The sequence below is a fragment of the Danaus plexippus genome (assembly GCF_018135715.1).
Source record: "Danaus plexippus chromosome 29 unlocalized genomic scaffold, MEX_DaPlex mxdp_37, whole genome shotgun sequence".
In the NCBI taxonomy this organism is placed as follows: Eukaryota; Metazoa; Arthropoda; class Insecta; order Lepidoptera; family Nymphalidae; genus Danaus; species Danaus plexippus.
The window spans coordinates 1,205,396-1,228,062 of record NW_026869858.1 but is presented as its reverse complement, the minus strand read 5'-3'; the positions used below and the strand labels follow the sequence as shown (position 1 = coordinate 1,228,062).

The 22,667-nt window shown below is 33.7% G+C and overlaps 1 protein-coding gene across 3 annotated transcripts; it reads right to left on the bottom strand.

The window, feature by feature from the left end:
• Positions 1-79: 79 nt before the first annotated feature.
• LOC116776833 (serine/arginine repetitive matrix protein 1) lies at positions 80-9,252 on the bottom strand. Of its 3 annotated transcripts, XM_032670085.2 has the most exons (15): positions 9,113-9,252; positions 8,727-8,853; positions 7,356-7,456; positions 6,581-6,701; positions 5,982-6,062; positions 5,264-5,422; positions 4,384-4,498; positions 4,122-4,228; positions 3,641-3,743; positions 3,247-3,440; positions 2,714-2,875; positions 2,189-2,316; positions 1,525-1,637; positions 1,133-1,268; positions 80-1,053 (listed from the first exon to the last, which is right to left on the bottom strand). In XM_032670085.2, exons 3-14 carry the CDS (start codon positions 7,453-7,455, stop codon positions 1,221-1,223), a joined length of 1,431 nt encoding a protein of 476 aa, XP_032525976.2. In that variant the 5' UTR covers position 7,456; positions 8,727-8,853; positions 9,113-9,252; the 3' UTR covers positions 80-1,053; positions 1,133-1,220. The 3 variants fall into 3 exon arrangements, with proteins under 3 accessions (XP_032525976.2, XP_032525977.2, XP_032525979.2); XM_032670086.2 differs by lacking the exon at positions 8,727-8,853 and having other exon boundaries at positions 9,113-9,233; XM_032670088.2 differs by lacking the exon at positions 5,982-6,062 and having other exon boundaries at positions 9,113-9,216.
• Between the last annotated feature and the right edge of the window lie 13,415 nt (positions 9,253-22,667).

Genomic DNA, 22,667 nt, shown 5'->3' with positions numbered 1-22,667 from the left:
TCACATAAACCGCTATTAGTTGATCGGATGTTAGTCAATTTCCTTCGATTTTTTAGAGATTTCAAATAAAAAACATCAATCACGTTTATAAATACTTTATTTTCGCAATGTCTAAACATAAAACGTTCACAGACACACAGACCCGTTCAGGAACGCACACAGCTGTTACACATTCACTTGTATATAAAAATCGGTTTTCCACAGAACATAATTTAACAGCAAAAACTTTCATTCAATAATAAAGAAATTCCATAATTTTTATTTTATATATATGTATATATTTATATATATGTATATATATATATATATGTATATATATATATGTATTTATGAGATTGCCTGGTAATAATCATCTTACCGAATGTGTCCCAATTACCATAACATTCGCCTAGCTTACAAATGACATATTTTTTATTACTATACTAATTAATTTACAAAACAATATATATTTAACCTAACGCTTCATTATAAGCGGGTTCAGATTTAACCTACGGTTAGTGTAACATGGTCAAGTTAACTAGATGGCAGCACTGAGCCTTTTTAATTGATCTCGAGGCTTGTATTGTCTATGCTTCTGTATGTACCCTTCTTCAGATCTTCAGCGGTTAGTCCTATACTAATTTTGTTCTAAACCAGTAACTTCCCTTACACTTAATATAAATCAGCATTCTCGTAAGCGCGAGGCTGCAAGGTGTCAGCCGTCCCACAGTATTTACACGTTAGTAAGCTTTCGTATTGCTAATGAAAATGAATCAAAAATATTATCAAGTTATTATAATATAGAGTATAATATAATATACGATATATTTTAATATGTAACTTTTACATTATATATATATTATATATTTATCTATGTCTATGTAACCTACAAATATGTTAAGTCCATATAACCGACACTGATAATAACTTTCCTACACTGTCACTTCGGTAACGATATTGCTGTCTATTGGATTTTGCACATATTTTTTCATAGAACTTCCTAGACTCGTTGGTCACAAATTTCCATGGAATTATCTTGATTTCACAGTTTTTTTCTGATGAGTGACAGGTTATCTGGAAAATAAAACACAAATATAGTATATAAATCACCTCAGCAGCTACAACATGTGTTGGTAAAATTCTTTTTACTAACCAGCATGGGTCAGAGGTCGCCAACCTTAACGGAGGGCGGCCCCCGCGGCCAGGTCCACACAGAGGACGGCCGCGGGGGCGGCGCGCCCTCAGCTGCGCCGGTGACGGCCGCCTCGACGACGTCTCTCACGGCGACTCTGTATGGACAGACACACGCAACATATATATATGTATATAGTACACCCGACTACGTATATCTCTACATATATAACTGTAGTATCCATTAAAACTACATTAAACTACGTAATATTTGTATTAAAACTGAATGACGGAAGCTAATATAATATAATGAACTACCTATATTATACTTATACATTATTTAATAACATTGATCAAGTATAAATAATACACAAAATTACTATGAAGTGAAGAAAAATATATATATATTCTCACCGTAACAGTTCCGTCTCCCTCGGCCCACCGTTCATAGGCCCGTTCTCTCTTCAGCCACTCCTGATACTTGTACCACCACTCTTCCCACTTGACATAGTCGCCGAGAGTCAATCCTGAGATTTGTTTACAAATAGTTTTAAAAATATATACATTATAATATATATTGTAGCGGCAACCTAAGGAACGGCTTAGCGAGTGTTGTAGGATATTCTCGAAATCAATGAACCGGCGCCATCTCGTGACGAATGGACGAAACTACTAGCTATACATTTGCTAACATCCCTATTGTTAATGTTTGTAAACAAGAATGTTTTGGAATGTTCGAGAAGTCGGATCGTCGCGTGTAAAGGGCCGCTGGGTCCGCTTGGAGCTGGTGTACGTAAGGTGAGATACAGGCGATACAAGCGCTACTATCTGTATCATAATGAAGTTAATATTTGCGTCTTGTATTAAACACCCTGTATATATTGACTGAATACGACCCAGCTCGTAACGGTATGATAAAAATAGTTAAAAATCAGTTTAAAGTACTTTCATCTTTCGTTATACTTAACATGTAGTGATTACGATATAAAGGCGAACAGGATTTGAACCTCCTATAAGGAATCATTATTTACTGTCTAATTTAATTTAAAATATACATTACTATTGTAAATCTATATACCTCGTAAGTAACCCCTCTTCTTGTAGTAGTCATATCTGACCCTGACATCGTCCCAAGAAGGTAGGCCCCCGGGCGCAGCTGATAGAAGCTCCTCGGGGTAACTGCCAACTGGTGCTGGGTCTAGACCTCTGTAACACAAGGATATATCATCATCATCAGCCTATCGGAGCCCGCTGCTGAGCAAAGGTCTCTTCTCATGGGGAAGGTTAGAAGCATTAATCACCATGCTCATTTGAAGTTTTAAGACCAGGTTTCCTCACAATGTTTTCCTTCACCATTTGTCAGTTCTGTCTAAATGCGTACTAATAATTAAATTTGTAAAACTACTAGCTACATTACTTCGATGAATCTCTAAAGACATTATATTTTAAGATCTGTGATGTGAAGAAAAATATTGAATGGTAAACATTTTATGGGAGGGTAAAGTGCTTCGTAACGTAACGTAACGCGTTACGGCGCTCGACTCCGGTGTCTCGTGTCCGGAGTATGAAGACACGTCATTTGTTGTGTAATGTCTATACTAACGGATATTCCTCTGCTACGGCATCCCTAACTGCAGCATCCTCATCCCTCTCTATGTGAACGTGCAGAGTGCTCTCTCTTCTGGTGATTTTCATATTCTCGAGTCTTGCACATCTCGCTGCCGACCACTGCGCCATTTTGCCGAAACGCTCTGATAGAGTCAGTCTGCAAAGTTATGTTTGCTTTACACTTTGTTAAAAATATTAAGTAGAAAAAACTCTGATAGAGTCAGCTTGAAATACGCTCTTTTTATTAAAATATATTTAATTATCAATCACATTGTATGACTCGCAGAAGTTAATTTTAGCTCCGATATTAATATTAGCTCCGATTTGGTATCGGGATAAGATGTAGCCCAAGTTAAGCCTTATTACATCAGCTCCCTGGCCTATAAAACTCATCAAAATCGGTCCAGCCAGTTCAGAGATTATCCGTAACAAACAGACAGACAACATCACAAACAGGCATTCCAATTATATGTATATGAGGTTAGTTAATCTAATTTTTCTGTCTAACTTTGTTTAGTATACACATACCTCTGTGTGGTAGGTTCTTCGCTGGCCTCACTGTCTGTGTCGGAATCGCTGTCGGCTAGAGCTGCGGCGATGGCCGCGGGGGACACGCCCCTCGATCTAGGGCGCCGCACGCGCCGCTCGCCCTCACGCTTGATATGAGACACCGGGATTGGGGCTGATCTAACGGCTAATTGGGACCGCTGCCACTCCAATACCTGTGACAAACATTGACAAGTGATTTGTCATGGTGTTAGGCGATAATTGATAGATTTTTGGTTAGAAAATGAGTTTTTTTTCACATTGTATAAGATTTATGACTTGAATATTCAGATATCATTAGACTGGGGTATAAAATATTATGTTAATTACTTTATAGTGGGACACTGTTTATACATATAACTTTATACTCATATACCTTTTCCTCCCGGCTCCGCTTGCTGCTCTCTCTGGCTTGCAACAGTTCGCGTGTCGGTTGGACAGCACGAGGGGCTCGTTTAGGAGATTGTGACTTACGAGGACTGGAGAGTAACACATGGTACAAGTTAGTCAACATTAATCATATCAGAGTTTTAAAGGAAATATGGGTCAAGCTCGTCTTGTTTAATAATATATATACGTGTGTGCGTGTGTGTGCGCGCGTGCGTGTGTGTGTGTGTGGTTGTGTGTGTATTGCACAAATGCATCTATTACATTTTCATAGTCGTGATCAGCATAGAGTGAAAATGTCCAATCAACATAAATTAATACCCTAACAGAGGATACACACATTAATTCTATGTCCCCGCAAAATATATATATATGTCCGTCTGTGACATCATATCTAGCAACGGAATATACAACTATCTTTATGATAATTTAGATATAGATAGATATTTAGATAGAGCCTAAGTACATACCCCGGTTTGACATTCTTAGTTGGAGGGACAGTTTTCTTGTTCTTGGCCGAGCAAACTGAGCAGGATTCATCGGAACAGCTGCTGCCTGAAGATCCAGACGGTGAGGACTGGAATATATAAATTTAATTAAAGATTTAAATTATATTTAACCTTTATACTCTTATTAGTAATGTTGTGGCGTGAACACTTCATACCAATAGTACGTAGTGTCGCGTCAGGGTCGTATTACACGTACTAAGGTAAAAAATCTATTTTCAATTACCTTCCTTGGTGCCGGCGGGCTGGGAGGGCGCGCTCCTCGGGGCGGGGCAGGGGGCGGAGGCCTAGCTCGTCGCGGGCGAGGGCTGGGGCTTCGACGGCGGCGAATAGGACTGCGTCTGCAATTAGACAAACCGATATAAGACTACATAGTGAATATTATACATTGGAGATTTTATTTAGAAAGGAATTTGAAAAATAGTTAAGTGGAGATTTGTAAAGCAAAATAACATTATACTATACTATTAAAATATTTTACATGGAAACGAAAGTTAGGGAAATCCACAATAATTGTCGCTCTTATTGTTCCCAGGGACGAAAAATATCATTTTAAAATCCATGAAATAAGTGGTTTTCTCACACAAATAACGAATCCAATACATTCTGTGCAAAATATTCGCTAAAATCCCGATCCAGAAATTAAGTTTCATCAAGCGCGAGTGGGTTTCGTTTTTTTTTTACGCAGACGGAGTCGCGGGTAAGAGATAGTTCTTATACTTTAAGGCTCACATAAGAGTTGGTATATGCTAGGTTTTTTTACGATAACCTCCTATGTAACTATCATACGAGGTACAGTTTCTTGATCCTTAATGTCCAGCGTTACTTCCAGTAATGTCCTACAAAATTGCTGAAGCCAGTATTTATAGTTTACAAATACAAGTTGATACTCAAGTGTTGCCAGTACAGAATAACAACGGTTCAGTGTTATAGTTAATTATGAACAGTCGTAAAAACAATTCTAAGGATATAGTATATTGTAATTAGTACGGCACAGAGGGCGCCACTTGTAACAATAGTCCTATATAATTTAAGATTCACATAAGAGTTTCCATGTCCTAGGGTTTTTTACGGTATCCTATAACCTATGCCACTATATAATTTACCTGACAGGGCTCCGCCTGGGACTGCGTCTAGGACTTCGCCTCTGGCTCCGCGAGCGCGACTTCCTTGGAGAGCGGTGTACAGGTGTACGGGACCTTCGCCCCACCGGAGATCTCGACCTGCGACCTATCGGTGACCTGGAACGACGAGCTATCGGAGACCTGGAAAAAAATTAAATTCATATAACTTGTTCAACTTTATAAAAATGATAACATTATATTTGCAGGACACTATATATAATATATACATAAAAAATATTTGTAATATAAATAAAAATCTATGTATATCTCAGTTGATTATAGAAGTCCATAGAAGTAATTACATATACTTGTAGTAAAGAAGTATTTATATAGTTACTTACTTATATGTATATATATATCAACATTTAGAATATAATAAAATGTATATATCAGATATATATATATATATATATATATATATATATATATTTATGTTTAGAAAACCCCCTTTATCTATGGTTGGGAATAAATTTGAATAATATTTAAGTTATACACCCTGTATGTAATTTGAAAAAAATCTTTATAATAACTCATAATTCCAATTTTCAATACCAGATTCTGGTGTTTATAATTTTTTATATATATATAAATAAAATTAAAGAGCATGCCCACCATTCCGCAATAAGCCTGCGTGGCGGTTTCAAATGCAAAGCCTATATTTTAATTGTTATTTCTTATTGGTCAAATTTGTGTGACAGACCTAGAGCGTTTGCCGGGGGAGCGCGAGCGACGGGGCGAAGCACCCTCGAGGTACATTTGCTTGTACCCACTGTGGCGCCATCTAGAACGACGGGATATTATCTTTGGTGCTTGCATTCATTGGATTACAAGTGGCGCCCTCTGTGCCGTACTAATTATAATATACTATAATCCTTAGAATTGTTTTTATGACTGTTCATAATTAACTATAACACTGAACCGTTGTTATTCTGTACTGGCAACATTTGAGTATCAACTTGTATTTGAATACTATAAATACTGGCTTCAGCCGTTTTGTAGGACATTACTGGAAGTAACGCTGGACATTAAGGATCAAGTCTGAAACTGTACCTCATACAGTACATGCATGAAGTAACTTCTATCACCAACTGAGTTATCATTTTTCAAACTGTTTGTTCGATTTCATAATCAAAGACCTGATTGAATATCTATGGTATTAAATTTTTTTTTTACCAAAATTACGGTCTTTGATACAAATATCCAGTATATTTAATTTAAGTATTAATTCTTATACTAGGCCTTAGAACAAAATCGTCTATTAGTAATGCTAATGTCGTCTGTGTCTGTGTGTGTGTATACCTGTTCGGATCTTTCTCCTCAACTTCTAAGAGCTTGCGATCCCAGCTGCCTGGGGAGGCTTGTCTTGCTCGCTTCATGACATTATCAATCTCCTTCCTACGTCCCGCTGGGTTCGACGGATCTGAAATATATATGTATATATTAAGAGATATTTACGACTTAGAAACTTGTATATGGGGTTAAACTACAATTCCTAAAGTTATATATATATATATATCGCACGTTCGAATCTGTGTCGATGTATTTTTTTTTCATCTTATATTATTTACTTTCATTTCTTTCGAATATTTCTTGTATATCGTAAACATTATAAGGACTAAAATAGTTTTTTTTAACAATTTTTATTATGGAAATGAAATAGTTTTTGTATCTTTCTGCGTTAATCGGAACAATTTCAATGAAAATATATTTCTTATAACCCTAATATATCATAACTATCAATTATGCATTTATGAGTATGAGTAATCATATGCCAAAAGAAAGGTCGTTGACCTTCACATCGCCTTATCGATTCCAAATACGTTGATTAAATCCTTACGTCACCGATGTTAGATATCAATTATAATTTACGGTCATTACTAAGACTAAGAGTTTGAATCGTAACACATACTAAGCGTCAATTTTACATTCATAAAACCTCCCTCGCGTAAGATCAACTTCAGCCTATGAGTGAAAAACTCATAACTCTATGTTTGTAGTATGATGATATGGACTTGTGGTAAGATATATATATATATATATATATATGAATTCCATTATATGTTTCTACACTCACCAGTTATCCTGGAGTGCTGTGGGTTCCTGTCCATATGGAGCCTGTTCTTGGAGGCGGCCTCCGCGGCCCGCGACACGGATCCGTTACGACGGGACGACATTCTGCAATATAATTACACACTGTTGATGACCAGAACAAGTTGAGCCGAGTTGTCTTGTGACAGCTATTAAAGTGGGGTTCCTATAATTGTTTACATACTCTGTCAATGACCAGAACAAGTTGAGCCGAGTTGCCTTGTGGCAGCTATTAAAGTAGGGTTCCTATAATTGTTTTCGTTTTATATATTGTGTTTTGATGACCAGAACAAGTGGAACCGAGTTGCCTTGTGGCAGCTATTAAGGTAGGGTTCCCAGAATTGGTTGTTTTATATACTCTGTTTAAGACCAGAATAAGTTGGGTCAAGTTGCCTTTGTAGCAGATATAGTAGGTTTCCTAAACATGGTCACATTTTATTCATACCTATTATGAATTTATAAAGAAATATTTAAATTGTAATATAGATTTTGTGTTCATGCCATTAGTGTCATTACTGTTACTATTCTATTTAGAACTGATTTTAAGTTACTACTAATGGGATATCTATTAGTAGTAACTTAAAATCAGTTCTAAATAAAATAGTAGTTACTAATTAACTTGATCAGTATAACATAAACACATACATATGCACACACACACACACACACACATATATATTAATACCATTAAAATGGTGCACATATAATATTTAAGACGATTCCAGTATTGAATGTTTGAAATCTACTGATAATTTTAGTATAGTTATTTTAGTTCAAAACAAATCCTAAAATAAAATCCACATTGTCCAGTCACAACCTCGTTCCTAGGTGACTTCTGTTCCGGGGACGATGGAAATTCATCGTACTCACCTTTGATGTACACACCGGATACCCTATAGTATATATATATTAATCTTAATAAGGACATGGTTTGCATTTACTTTGAAGCATGTGTGGTGAAAAGGGATGTTGTATTAGTGTATTTTATTAATATAAAAATGTGAGTGTAAAGGTGCTTAGACAAATGAAAAAAATTAAGGGATACGAGTAGACTAAAAAACTTATTTTGAGTGATAATGTGTAATATTAGAGATAATTATTAATAAGTGACAGTCTAACTTGTACATCAAGGTTCTAGCTTTATAAGTTTCGAGGAATAGATTGAAGTTGGCACGGGGTTTCTGCGGCGACGCCAACGAGACAGTTCCCAAGATAAATGTACCGATCGTGATAAATAACAATTGAAAATCCCCTACAAATATAACCGAAGATCGATCTATTTTTACTTTCACAAAATGGCCGACATTTATTGATTTTTCCGACAGCCACTCACCTGATGGAACTTTCGAAAACTTACCTCTAATACTCCGTTCTCTACAGGAGCGAGGGCTCCAAACGCGCGCGGCGAGACGCGAGGGGCGAAGCCCCAGAGCGACGCGGGCTGCGATGCCGCGGGAGGCGGGACTCGATGTCCACCAACGCCGCTGTAACCCAACCGACATACTTAAGATCACGGCATTCGCGCGACGAAAGCGCGGTTTACGCGATAATATAGCGCGACCGGTACATGCCCACGCCAGGCGAACATGCAGCCTTCGGGCTAACGCGGCGGCGGCCTCGCGAATCAGGCCAGTAACTTTGGTCACCTCCATAGCAGCTTCCTTTGTTATCCTTACGATCCAGAATACATAACATCAAACATTCTAAATCCACCTTAATTAATCACAAAACAAAGTTACGAACCAGTAATGAACACGTAAACTTTCACTGACGTTCAATGCTGATGGTTACTCGGTAACAATTCCGCGACACACCTTTCTCGAAGCATCGGCCATTTTGATTTGCATTTTGCACTCGGCATACAAGAAATTAGAATTCTGAAGTTGAAGTTTTGTTTTGACGGACCATGACAGATCATTTCTTAATATGAAAAACGTTTCGTTACTTCCTACTTAATACCAAATTTTATAATGGTTTAAAAAAATGATATATTAAAAACTAATACATTTTAGAGTGAATTATAATTATGTTGTAAGTTACAATGTTTTTCTTTTCTTTATATTCATCCACCTTTTATATATTTTATTAATAACTTGGCAACATTAATACTTGTAGTGTATATACATTAAACGATAGTGAGGTGTCAGTGTACGATTAACGTCTATTTTTGATTTATCGATATATCTATGTTAAATTATACTGTTTTATTTATTTCAAAAGTAACACAAAAAGTTTGCCAACCTACTTAGGTCTTATTTTACGTATTTTAGATCATAGACAGTGTAATCCAAGCATTTTCAATAAATGCTAAATACAAATATTAAAGGTAAATGGAAATGCAAAAGGTGGAAAAATAACTGATTTTAAACCTTATAATTCATATCACTTGCAGTTTCTTCAGTTCACACCACAACTTAAAAAATTATAAGAATAAGTTTTTTTATACTTCTACTTATTTATTTTACATTACAAATACTTGTGAATGTCTTTCGTTGAACAATAAATGAAGAGAATTTCCTATCTGATTTTTTACAATAAGTACTCTGATTTTTTATAATAAGTAAGTAAAATACTTTCGCCTATTCCCATAGATATTTGCATAAATACCAAGATGTATGCAAACCTATTTGTCATGTCGTATTATCGATAACAAAAAAAAAAACATACTCGTGTGTCTGGAGCTTCCGCCCTTTTCTATTTATATTAGCGTCCCTTCAAACGTCAAAGCAGGTAGATTTTGGTTTATTATAACAATACGCACGGATAGCAAAATATAGAACTTTTAAATGTTATATATATTTTTATTATAATACAACTGTTAGATTCACAGATTGTATCATTTATTTGTAATGTGACTTTCAAAGAATTTATACAGAAAGGAGTTCGAGTTACAGTACGTAAACCTTTTTGGTAGTCAAATTATCATAAAGAAGTAAGTAGTAAAGAAAGCGTTTGAAATGTCTAACAATATATAAAGAGTTTTTTCTTCCATATAACAAGTCTGTTAAATATAATTAATTAATAACTATGAATCGTATAAAATTTTTTTTAATAATGAATACGTATTTACGTAGTTATTTAATAATAATAAGTACATATATACTGTTATGTAAACTTATACTATGTACCTAATAATTGCAGGCCTTATTGAATCCATCGTTGTTACTATAAAAAGTTGGTGCAGCACACTATATTACCGTATGTTTCTTGAGTCTATGGTACGACATATGGTGGTCAGGGCCATGGGTCTGTTCACCACCACACTGTAAGCTGGCGCCACTTCACCAGTTATGGATTTCAGGAATAGGGAAACGTAATTGTGTGCGCACATCCTGAGGGCATATTTACATCAGACTTTATATTTGCTATGTAAAATACAGTTTAGCGCGTGTAACAGTTTAGCATGAGTGACGTACAGGTAGGCGTGAGTAACGTACAGTTTAGCGTGAGTAACGTACAGTTTAGCGTGAGTAACGTACAGTTTGGCGTGAGTAACCAACAGTCTGGCGTGAGTAACGTACAGTTTAGCGTGAGTAACGTAAAGTTTAGAGTGATAAACGTACAGTTTGATGAAAGTAACGTACAGTTTGACGTGAGTAACGTACAATTTAGCGTGTGTAACCTACAGTCTGGCGTGAGTAACCTACAGTTTGGCGTGACTAACGTACAGTTTGCAGTGTTTAACCTACAGTTTGGAGTGAGTAAAGAACAGTCTGGCGGGAGTAACGTACGGTTTAGAGTGAGTAACCAACAGTCTGGCGTGAGTAACCTACAGTTTGGCGTGGCTGACGTACAGTTTGCAGTGTATAACCTACAGTTTGGCGTGAGTAAAGAACAGTCTGGCGTGAGAAACCTAAAGTTTGGCGTGAGTAACGTACAGTTTAGCGTGAGTAACGTAAAGTTTAGAGTGATAAACGTACAGTTTGATGAAAGTAACGTACAGTTTGACGTGAGTAACGTACAGTTTAGCGTGAGTAACCTACAGTCTGGCGTGAGTAACGTACGGTTTAGCGTTAGTTACGTACAGTTTAGCGTGAGTTACATCAGGTGCCAGTACAGAGGTTTGGGGTGGAGTAGGCAATTTTTGTTAGTTAAATCTTAACTTGACACACATCTTCCTTTTGTTATTATTTTACTTTTTTCAATGACATACAACAATAAAAATATATTTGTTATAAATTTCGATTAACACACATAGCCTGCACAGAGCTCACAACTATAAACCTACAGTTTAATGTGAGTAAAGTACAGTTAAGCGTGAGTGACTGCAGCATACACTTTTAGTATACTGAATTTAAGAACTGAATTTTATAACAAAGTTTTTGATCTAGTTTTTTTTAAATCTTAAGAACTCTAATTGGAGCTTATTTAAGCATAAACTTATAAATAGAAAGCAAATCAATTAAAGAATCCATCGTTATAATCTAGAAAGTCATTATTCTATATCTAATCCTTTTTTAAATGCTATAGTTTCATTCGCACTGGAATCGCGGTGTATTCTGCCAATGTCAACGTTTTTATTTGTCGGACGAATTATAATCTTGAGTACTGTATGGAGGAAACACGAAGGAGTTTGTCGCATCGAATAAAGGCGTTTATCGAATTATTGTTGCAAAAAAAATTACACTAGTTATATTTTTGCCAGCACCTATCTTATCCTTAAATTTCTTAAGTAGTACATTTAATATAAATCATCTGTCAAACGAATTGACATTGTAATTTAAGATAATTTATTCGTCATAAATAATAGTTTAAGCTTTAAGTATTTCCTGTATGCGGGCACGTTTCGGTGTGAGCGGAGGTCGACAGTCTTTTAATCGGATGCACGTGATTTATCGATACATCGATGTTAAACGATACATCGATGTGATTACCTTTTTAATATCAAACATATTTCACAGTTCATAGTTGAATGTCATCTTAGTCGCAAAAAAATGTCATTTTTGTCTATGATCCATAACAATTGTGTCAATTTAATGCGTTTAAGTAAAAATATATATGTATGTTGAAATATGTTTTATAATGTCTAAGTATCTGAATTGATAATATTTTTGAAAAATATCTCGTATATTGTTAAGAAATTTTTAAAAATGATTATGTAAAAATTTTGTTCTAAATGTCAATAACACTATGACATAATTCAACTGCACGTGTATGTCACTGATGTCGCTGACGGCTGGAGCGATTTGAATATTTTTTTTTCTTTGCATTCGTGTGACGCCCCAGATGGTGTAGATTCACGAATCAGCCCGCAGGCGGCGCTGCAGTCGGTTATTTAAAATGAAAAGTGTGCTACGAGGTTACTATGTGTATTGTTTTAACACTATAAATTTCTCTATTAGCGCAATTCTAATGTTCAGACGGACGGAGTCGCTGCCAAAAAGTAGTATACATGCAATACGAGAGATTTGTTTGTATAATTTTAAACAAGCTTCGTATATTTTTGACTTTTTTTTTTATCACCAGCTTCTAAGTATATTGACAGACTATTCAAATACTATACAGGTTATAAATTTTTCCTCGCATGTGTCCAACGCGTGACTGTTGCTATGGACTCTTGTTATTTGCTAACCTTATATTTGTTCTGTAATATTTTCACATCTTGTTTCGAGGATATATGATGTTTTTAATGTGATAGAGAGTTTTTTTTTTTAGTTTTTTTAGTGAATCCACGCGGATATCCGGCATGTTTTGGGTTATGTAATGTAATCCATGTAAATAAAAAAATTATATATCATTATCTTTGGGTAATTTTTTTGTTAAATACATATTTGACAATTATAAAACGTTTATCGTTTATTTGTGTTTCCTTAAGACGGTTTCTGAATTCGTTTTTTATAAATGTGAGAAGTGGGGGGAGTAATTAATTTATTTTATATATTGCACACACACATACTCATATATACTTATATACAATAACCCTGTTAGTAGGAAAGTTATGAGTAATTTTTGTGTTACATACCTAAATATTTATTAAAATACTGTTAATTTTAATAGTCAAAACATGTAGGTATGTATAATATTTTATTCAGTTTATCTTTATTTGTTAACGTTTGTTGAATTTCTTGTTATTGCTATGACAGCGTAGAGACTTGAGGGAAGTCAGACGCAAATATTAGTTGTTTTATATAAACGAGGTAGTGTGAAAACAAATACTACTTTTGTTATTTATAACATTTACTTAAATTATTAATGATAATGTTCAGAATTTACTTGTTTACACAAAAACTACCATTTATACACATGATTATAAAGGATATTATTAATAAATAGATAATGTTTTAATTCATCCAATAAATAGAAACGTTGACATTGGCAAAATATTACACGATTCCAGTACGAATGAAGCAATAGCATTAAAAAAATACTGACAATGTCATAGACAATCTAAATGTTTTCAAACGCAAGTCGAAAAATTGAGAAAAAGTTTATATATAGGCGACCTTTTTTGTGTTTGACACTTGAAGTCACTTAAAGTCATGTCGTTCGAGTTTGAGTTATGTTTGGAGTTTGACAAAATGGATTATTTTCTGTCATTTATTCAATATTCATGAGATTTTAATAGGATTTTTACTAAAGAATGTGTGAAGAATGCGACTTGTATTCGTGGACTTTGCAGTTAGTCTTAGAGAGAAATGTATAGGGTGTTTAAACAATAGACAATTTGACCAATCGTCAGCGACATCTATTGTTAGTTCTTGCACATTAAAATTGTTACGCTCCGAATATGCGGTAATAACAAAGAATTTCAGAATAAAATATAGCCTTCGACTTATTCTGTTTTCTAAGCGATATTATTGTAAAGTTTAATTAAAACACGTCGAGTCGTTTTCTGCGTAAAAAGAATGACAAACATCACATGTAAAAATTTACATATAAGCAGTATTTATTTGAACCGGTAAAAATGAAATGGTATAATTTAGCGGTAATTTTGAGGGTAAGTTAAATATCGGCAAAAAAAAACAAACAATAAAAATTCAGCTTTAGTTACGTATATAATGAAAAGAATACATACATACATGTTAGTAAATGTATGTATTTAAGAATAATTCTTTTGAATGACATATTTGAAAATTATTAAAATTAACTGGGAGTATTGATATGGACAGTATGATTAACTAAGTCTGCGTTATCACACTGCATACGAAGCGCTTCATATTTTTTTTATTGAAATTATGTGAAAAGTTTAATGTGTAAAAAAAACAGTTCAAGGAGTCCCTACGCGCGGGAAAAATTAAATTTCTTAACGTTGAAATGAAAACAAGAAGGGGTAGAAATAAATTATTAGTACACTCATATTTTTTCTCTAAGATAAACTTTATTAACATTGCTTACGATTCACACTTGACCCACACATTTACTCTCGCTCCGTCTCTTTCTATTCCCCTCCCCAGGAACGTCGAACGCAATCTTTTTGTAAGTCGCATTGGAAGTTTCACTTCAAAAACCTCGAAACGCTCTGTATATAGTTTGGTAATGGATACTTGTAGTTTAATACAGATCGTTGACTCCATCGATACAAATGTCCAGTCAGTAATTTATCGATATAAACAAAGGCCCTTGTAATCACTTTATGTCATAGACAACTCATTCTCCAGTCCGGACGCCATTACGATAACAATATTCTAATATTTGCCAAGTACTTATTTATATTAGCAGGAAAAAGATTGAATTAAATAGTAACAGAAAGTTTGAAAGTCATTTGCTAAAAATAAAATGACACTTGCGGTAAAAAATAAATATATATATTTTTTAATTTGTTATAGTGACTTAGGCAAATGAATGCATCGTACGGACATATTCTTTCATAACTAAATAATGTAAATATGTCAGAATAATAAAAAAAATATTTATTAACTATAATTTATCTATTCACTAGCTTTCACTAAAGCAACTCACATAATAAGTGTAAGATTACTTCTTTATCTTATAGTATAGTATAGTATAGTTGAAAACATACTTTCCTACATATAAAATTCATAACCTCAATTGCACGAAATGTTGCTTCATGTCAACACCAATCGTATAATTTTACGCACAAAACAAGACGCATTAAAAATTCCAAATCCGAATTACATTTGAAACGTGGATCATAAATAAAATGTCACGAAACCAGAACGTGATATTATTTTAATCCCGAAATAGATGGCCCTTAAGCCCACGATAGGGCGTGACGCCGTAGTTTCATTTAAATTCTTCAATAACATATATCAATGTTACAAGTTACAACACAGAACACTGGAACATTATATACAATACACATAAATTGTACACGTAGACTGCATATTACATTGGAACGATTCAATATAGTAAATAGTTCGTTGCACGATTAACTTACGGCATTAAAAATCAACGACATTTTTCAAAAATTCTTAGAAAACTTTTTCTAAGCGGTATATTTGGATTTATTTTAATAAAAAACGTGAAAACTAAACTAATAATGAAATTAATTTATTACATTAAAATATCATTAATCTATTGCATAACACAAACGATAATCCGACTTTGACAGCTGCTATTTTAAGCCACAGATAATAATACGACTTTCTCGAATCAGATCAATGTTTACAATATTCAGTTTAATAATTTTGTAAATTTATATTGTATCAATTGTTGTTTGTTTTAATTGAACTCACAAAATAAATGAATCGTGAAGATGATAGTAAGGTTAATTTCTATAGAAGTATATTTTAAGGATTGTAGTAATATTTCAATTAAGTGAATTCAATATATATTAAATAAAAAGTATAAAAAAACTTAATTGTGAGCGTAGTTGCTCCGCGCGGAAGAAGTGAAACTTCGTAATGTTGGAATGAAAACAGGAATTGAGCGATATAGATTTCTAAGGAATTTTTAGTCTTTCTATAATAGAAACTTTATTAACGTTACTTACAAGTTACAATTGATTGCCCATAAGAAAAACAATGTCGCCTAAGAAGTTACAATTTAAAAAATAATAATATGCCACTTGTAATATTTAATATAAATAAATAATAGTGAAGTATCATTTAAAAGTACTTCACCTTGTTCCATTTATTATGCTTCAAGCTTGATAAATTATTGGGCAAATATGGTTTTGTGAATACTTTCTATTGATTGCACATCGATATGCTAAATCAAATAATAATATGACTGGCGTATACATGCGATTGTTTGTGTTTTTTGATGTATTAATAAATTTGGGTATGCCCAAGAAATATACATCACTTCAAGCGTAGTACTTATAAAAATCGTTGTTTCATTTGTTTCATATACATATATATATATATATATATATATATATATATATATATATATATATATATATATATATATATGTATATGTATATATAGACCAAGTGTTTAAGAAATATAATGTATTTGTAACCTATCCCATCTCGCTTTTCATTCAATAACAAATGTCTTGTGATAGCATGTATTTAACTGACTACGCAAGAAGAGGAGTGTCACAAGTTTGACGTCGATGTCTGTGTTTGTATGTCTGTGGCGTCGTAGCTCGCAAACGGATCGACCGATTTCGATTCGGTTTTTTCTTAGCTACGTTTGGTTATTATCGGCACAGCAATTTAAGAGTAGGTGTAAGCTCTAATCCAAAATTATATAAGGCAGTTTTGACGTCTATTTCGCGATTAAGTGCCTCACGAGCCACGTGCCAGTGTAATCTAAAATTACAATTAATTACTTGTTTTTTTTTTAATATATATTTAATAAATATTATAATTTATTTCAATATAAAGTCGTTGTTTGTTTTAGCGCGGATCAAACACAAAGTGCAATTTCGTCCGACCCAACGTTTATCTTGTCGTCGGGCTGTTTATCGTGGGTCATTGATAATTTATGTGTAAATAAAATAAAAAAATGCTCTATTATCACAAAAAAAAAATGTAGTATAGAATGTCTGTTAATTGGAGTAATCACGGTTAGATCCAATAAACGAGCCAACGAACTTGTGTGAGCATGGGATATCAATTGTACTTGAAACATCTTTGCCGTTTTAAGCTTTCTCGTACAAATTCATACGTCTGATTATAGGATTTTTTCCGGGGATAGGTCGAAATTCCCGGCAATTTCCTTCGACAGAAAGCGATCCAATATTATCCAGCAATAAAGTTTTTGGACGCTAACTTTATCCAAAACGGCTCAGTACTTTATGTGTATATGAGATAAATGTTTTTGGGAGATAATTTTTGCTTGCATAAAATCCAGGTCATGATCGATGATCACCTCACAGGAGTTTGGAATGAAGAAGTTGTTACGCTTGGGTTCGTGTGATGAGACAAACTGCTGGAAATAATGAGAGCTAAGACTTTCGCGACTATACATTTAAATTAAACGAATATTTTCGGATTACTAAGGTTTATTTTTTATTTTAACTGCATACCCGATGTTTCGGTTATTTTGCACCAACCGTGATCACGGGCAGACAGAATGTCTATCTGTTAATAGTCAATCCATCATAAACCTATGCTTTCTTAAGCCTTCTTTAATGCTTAAGTTCTTAGGTGAGGTACCAAAAACTCACCAGAATAGTCAAGATACTTTTCCACCTCTGGATTGTCTCATAGTTGATATGCTGTTCTCCCATTGGATAGTGATCATTTCTACAAACAATGAGCATGTGTAATGATATCACGGGTTACACCGGATATCCTTAAAGATTACTCCTTTCCAAAGGTCAATTTTATTGATCAATGGTAAATTATATAGAAGATATGTTTTTTTTTACCGAAAAACTTCAGTTTTGATGTATCGATCACTTGCTTTTGAGTTTTTTTTTTGTTGCTATATTAATTTTTATCGTTTGTTAGATGTTTTTCAAACGTTTGCTTTGTATGACCAGTTCACTTGAACGGTTACTGTACAAAAATGTATGTACTACCTAATTATTCTACCAAAAAAAGTTTTCAAAGATGGATATTAAATAAAATTAATCTAGACGGATATACTACGCGTATTTTTATTATTTTAAACTACGTAATTTCGGTTACTTTGCTAAAAAAGAAACGCGTAGTAAATCTTAAAATATTAATTCCATTCAAATGAACACTAGCGAAAGTTTTAAACCTTATGATGCGAAATAAGTTGTTGTTAACGAGATTGAAGTGTATTAAATAATACACAAAGCGTAGTATCCGACAAACTTAGTTTCATCCAAACAAAAAATGTCGCTTACGCGTCAACTTGGGATATGTGTTGCGAACGAATCTTCGTATTAAAAACTAGAATATATTTTTTTTAATCTAATATTACCGTTAATTGATATATATAAAGATGCCAACCACAAATCACTAACAAGATATTTCTGTGGTTGTTACACGACGCCATCTTGTGTAACCTTCGTATTAATTATAGAGACGAGAGAAGAGTATCATTATAACTCTCAGCTTTCTCGGTTTCGTGATAAAATATTTCGTATTATTAATTAATATGGATTTTATTAATATATATAAATCATGTCTGAAGCAAAATATCTTTGATTAAAATCACATAACGAAGCTATATCTTAACCTGTTGCCTGCGGTTTCGCTCGCATGTTTAATAAAAAATGCAAGCCGATAACATTTGTCATGTTATAAACAAAATGACATTAGCATTACATTTAGCTGCAAAACCTTAATGGGATATCATTCAGCAATTATCTGGCGAAAGAAAAACATACAGACACGCTTACACAAACAATAGTGCGTGGCGTCCCTCCGCGCGGAAGAAGAGAATCTTTCTAACATGGAAATGAAAATAGGAAAGAGTAGAAACTGATTTTTAAGGACCCTTTTTTTGTTTCTTTAAGAGAAACTTTATTAACACTACTTACAAGTCACAATCGTCCGCTCGCATGCGTTCGACCTCCACGCATTCCCTCTCACTCTGTCTCTTTCTAATACCCCACCCTCCCGAGCGTTAAAAGTTTAATGCAACCTTGTTGGAAGTTGCATAAGATGTTTCACTTCAAATAATATATCAATGTACTTGCTGTTGCTGCAGCTTTGCCCTCATATTTAAAGCCCTGTTTCAATCGATTCCTCATGGACCTCTCCATCAGATTCAAATTTGATGGCAACGGAACCAATCCGACTAAATGCCTTTAGATTAATATTAAAAAAATAATTTCAAAATTCTTCCTTTAATTGAAAGTAAAAACTTAACCCCTAACGAGGTCCTTGAAAAGTAGCCTAAGTTACTCCTCATAACATAACCTGCCTGCAAATGAAACTCCCATCAAAATCGGCCCAGCCGTTCTGCAGATTAACTGTAACATACAGACTGAAAGACATTAAAATTGCATTTTTATGTACGAAAGTATCGCTTATACTTTCATGCGCATGTAGTGGAAATCTGGTAACTCAGTATTACAAACGGACATTTTTATTTGTTAGTCTAGATGCTCTATGTATCAATAAGATAAAATTTCATACACAATTAGACAATAACATAATATTTGTCTCCGCAAACGTTTGTTATCTAGCGTCGAACATTTTCTAGAGAGTCACGTGGCGAGCTCGCGACACTTATTTAAATTGTATAACACCCACAGTACATTTAGGGGTTCGAATTAGAGTAAAAATATGTTTTAAAATAAATAAGTATTATCGTTTGATCATTGCTTGCTGTTTTTTAACTATAATAGTTAAATATATATATATATATATATTGTAGTATGTTTATTTATAAAATTTATAAGGTGCGTTTCACACCCAGCAAAAGGATCCAGGAAAATTACGAGACGTGTATATATATATATATATTCATATTCGTAAATTTGTACGCGGTAGAAGTGGGAGCGAGAGGTATAACGGCTTGATCTCTCTACAACCTACTACAAGACTTGGGCCTGTCCAGAACTAATATCAATTCGTTCTTAACATAGGAACGCGGAGTAAGACTATATATATATATGGTAATATAAGATTTATAAAAGTATTCTAGTTTGTTATTGGAAGATTTCTCTCAAATACAACACAAATCAAATCGTAAGCGACATTTTTTGTTTGAATGAGACTAAGCCTTTAGGATATTATTTTAGGACCAACTGACAGACATTCACATCTCGTCTGCCCGTCACGGTTGCTGAAAAGTAACCGAAACGTTGGGATTATGTAGTTTTTAATATTTTTTTTGTTGGATAATACTACGCGTATTTTATTATTTTAAAGAACTACATACTCCCGACGTTTCGGTTACAAAATTAAATAGATATATTCTCCCGAAAAAAAGAAAAAATAATTTATATTTTCGGTATTCTATATAGAAAACGGGCGCTTTAAACTTACTATTAGTTTGCATCGACAAATTAAACCAACAGTTTCGAGTGTTTCATTCGTCAGTCCTCACAGTACTGATGATGGTATCAATGTAGTTAATTGAATAGACTAAATACTATATGTGTTGCGTTGGACTCTGCAGACCCTTGGTAAGCACACTGTTTAACCGCTCAAAGATCTTCACAACAGATACGTTCTCAAATTTTTATATCTTCCTTCATCAGACTTAATTTACATATAATTATAATTTGAGTTATAAAGTGACTTTGATTAAGAATATAATGATTGTTTCATCTAAATATATTTCGCTACGGATCTAGTAACATAAATGTAACTTATTTTGCATCATGAGATCTAAGACTTTCACGAGTAATCATTTGTAAAAATAATTTAGGATAATATATATATATATATATATATGTGTGTGTGTGTGTGTGTGTGTGTGTGTGTTTTATTTTTAATATACAATATGTTTATTATTGATAGTACAGCTCACGCCACCTGTTATCACTATTATTTTAAGGTCCAAGGTCACATCCAGACCTTCTTGTTTACCAAACTTTGTTATTTTTTTTATATAAATATATATATCTAAATTAACACACCCATATTCAATAAAATTAATAGTTGATGAGTATATATATATTAATACTATATACTAAGCAAACCCGGTAACAATCATTATATTTAATGTAACCTAACATAGGTTTATTAACAGCCAATTACATTTAAACTGCCCGAGGTCAAAGGTCGGTAATTACCAAAAATAAATCAGTGACACGATCGCGGCACGCCAGAGACATGTACGGTGTATGCCACTTCCTCATATTGACCTTAATATCTCAAGTTTAAAACAATATCATGCGTTAATTACCAGAAAATCATGATATTGTACCCTGTATCTACGATAAAATACATGTATAAAACGTAATTTCAACCGATTCATAAATAATTTACTTAAAAAGTACTGTAATAAACAAATTCTTTGATATATTACGATTTCAGACATTAAAATCTAAGAGTATCGCGAGTATTCATTTAAATTAAACTAATATATTCGATTTTAAAACGCATTATTTAATTTTTTAATATTAAATACTCCCGACGTTTCGGTCACGCTCCTAAGGTTGTCAAAGTTGAGACGCTGTCATCTCGTCTGCCCGTGATCACGGCTGCTGCAAAGTAACCGAGACGTAACGTCTTGGTATGACGTTAAAATAATAAAAAAATCATAGTAAACGCGAAAATATTAGTTCTAAATAAACTTACGATTTGTTAAAATGTTTAGTGTTTACAAATTTTCGATAGGTTTCACAGTAAGACGTTTCTTATGTGTATTGTGTAAGTTATTCTACGATTATATTCTATAAGGTCGGAGGGATTACAGTAATTTTATCTTGGGTTACAAAACATTACTACGGGTATTATAGGTATCTGTAGAAAATGAATATTTTTTTTTTGTCATCCAATAAATTTACGAGCTTCGTACCCCTAATACGAGCTCTCACACTGAATACTCTCCGTTAGCAGTTATTCGTTTATGAATTTTAGTGATATTGAATTAATACGAGGAGTTAAAAACGGAAAAAGTTTCGTGTGTAGTAACGGTTCGGAAGTGTGGTTATTGTTGTCATAGTTGGAATATTAAATTAATTTACGAATTTTTAACATTGAAAGTAATGCAATAATTATATGTAATTATATGTAAACGTTATTTTTATTGTAAACTAATATTCTATTATTTAATTAAGTTTTTTTTAATTAATTTTAACAGTACGACAACGAAAAGATTTACTTGACAAATGATAGCCGACGTTAAGAGACGAGACCTGTCATCATTCCATGGATTCACCTTGTACGTGCCGGGTCCATCGTTGCAGGGAGAGGAGCTTCAACAGTGCCCGGAACTTGCGACCCAAGTGTAGGTTTAAGGGCCCTATCTAACGCGTTAAACGCTCACCTCCACCGTCCAAGCTCCTCTTTCCCTAACCAAATCTGAAACGAACTTACTAGGGCTGCCTTCGAAGTACGTTCTGAAA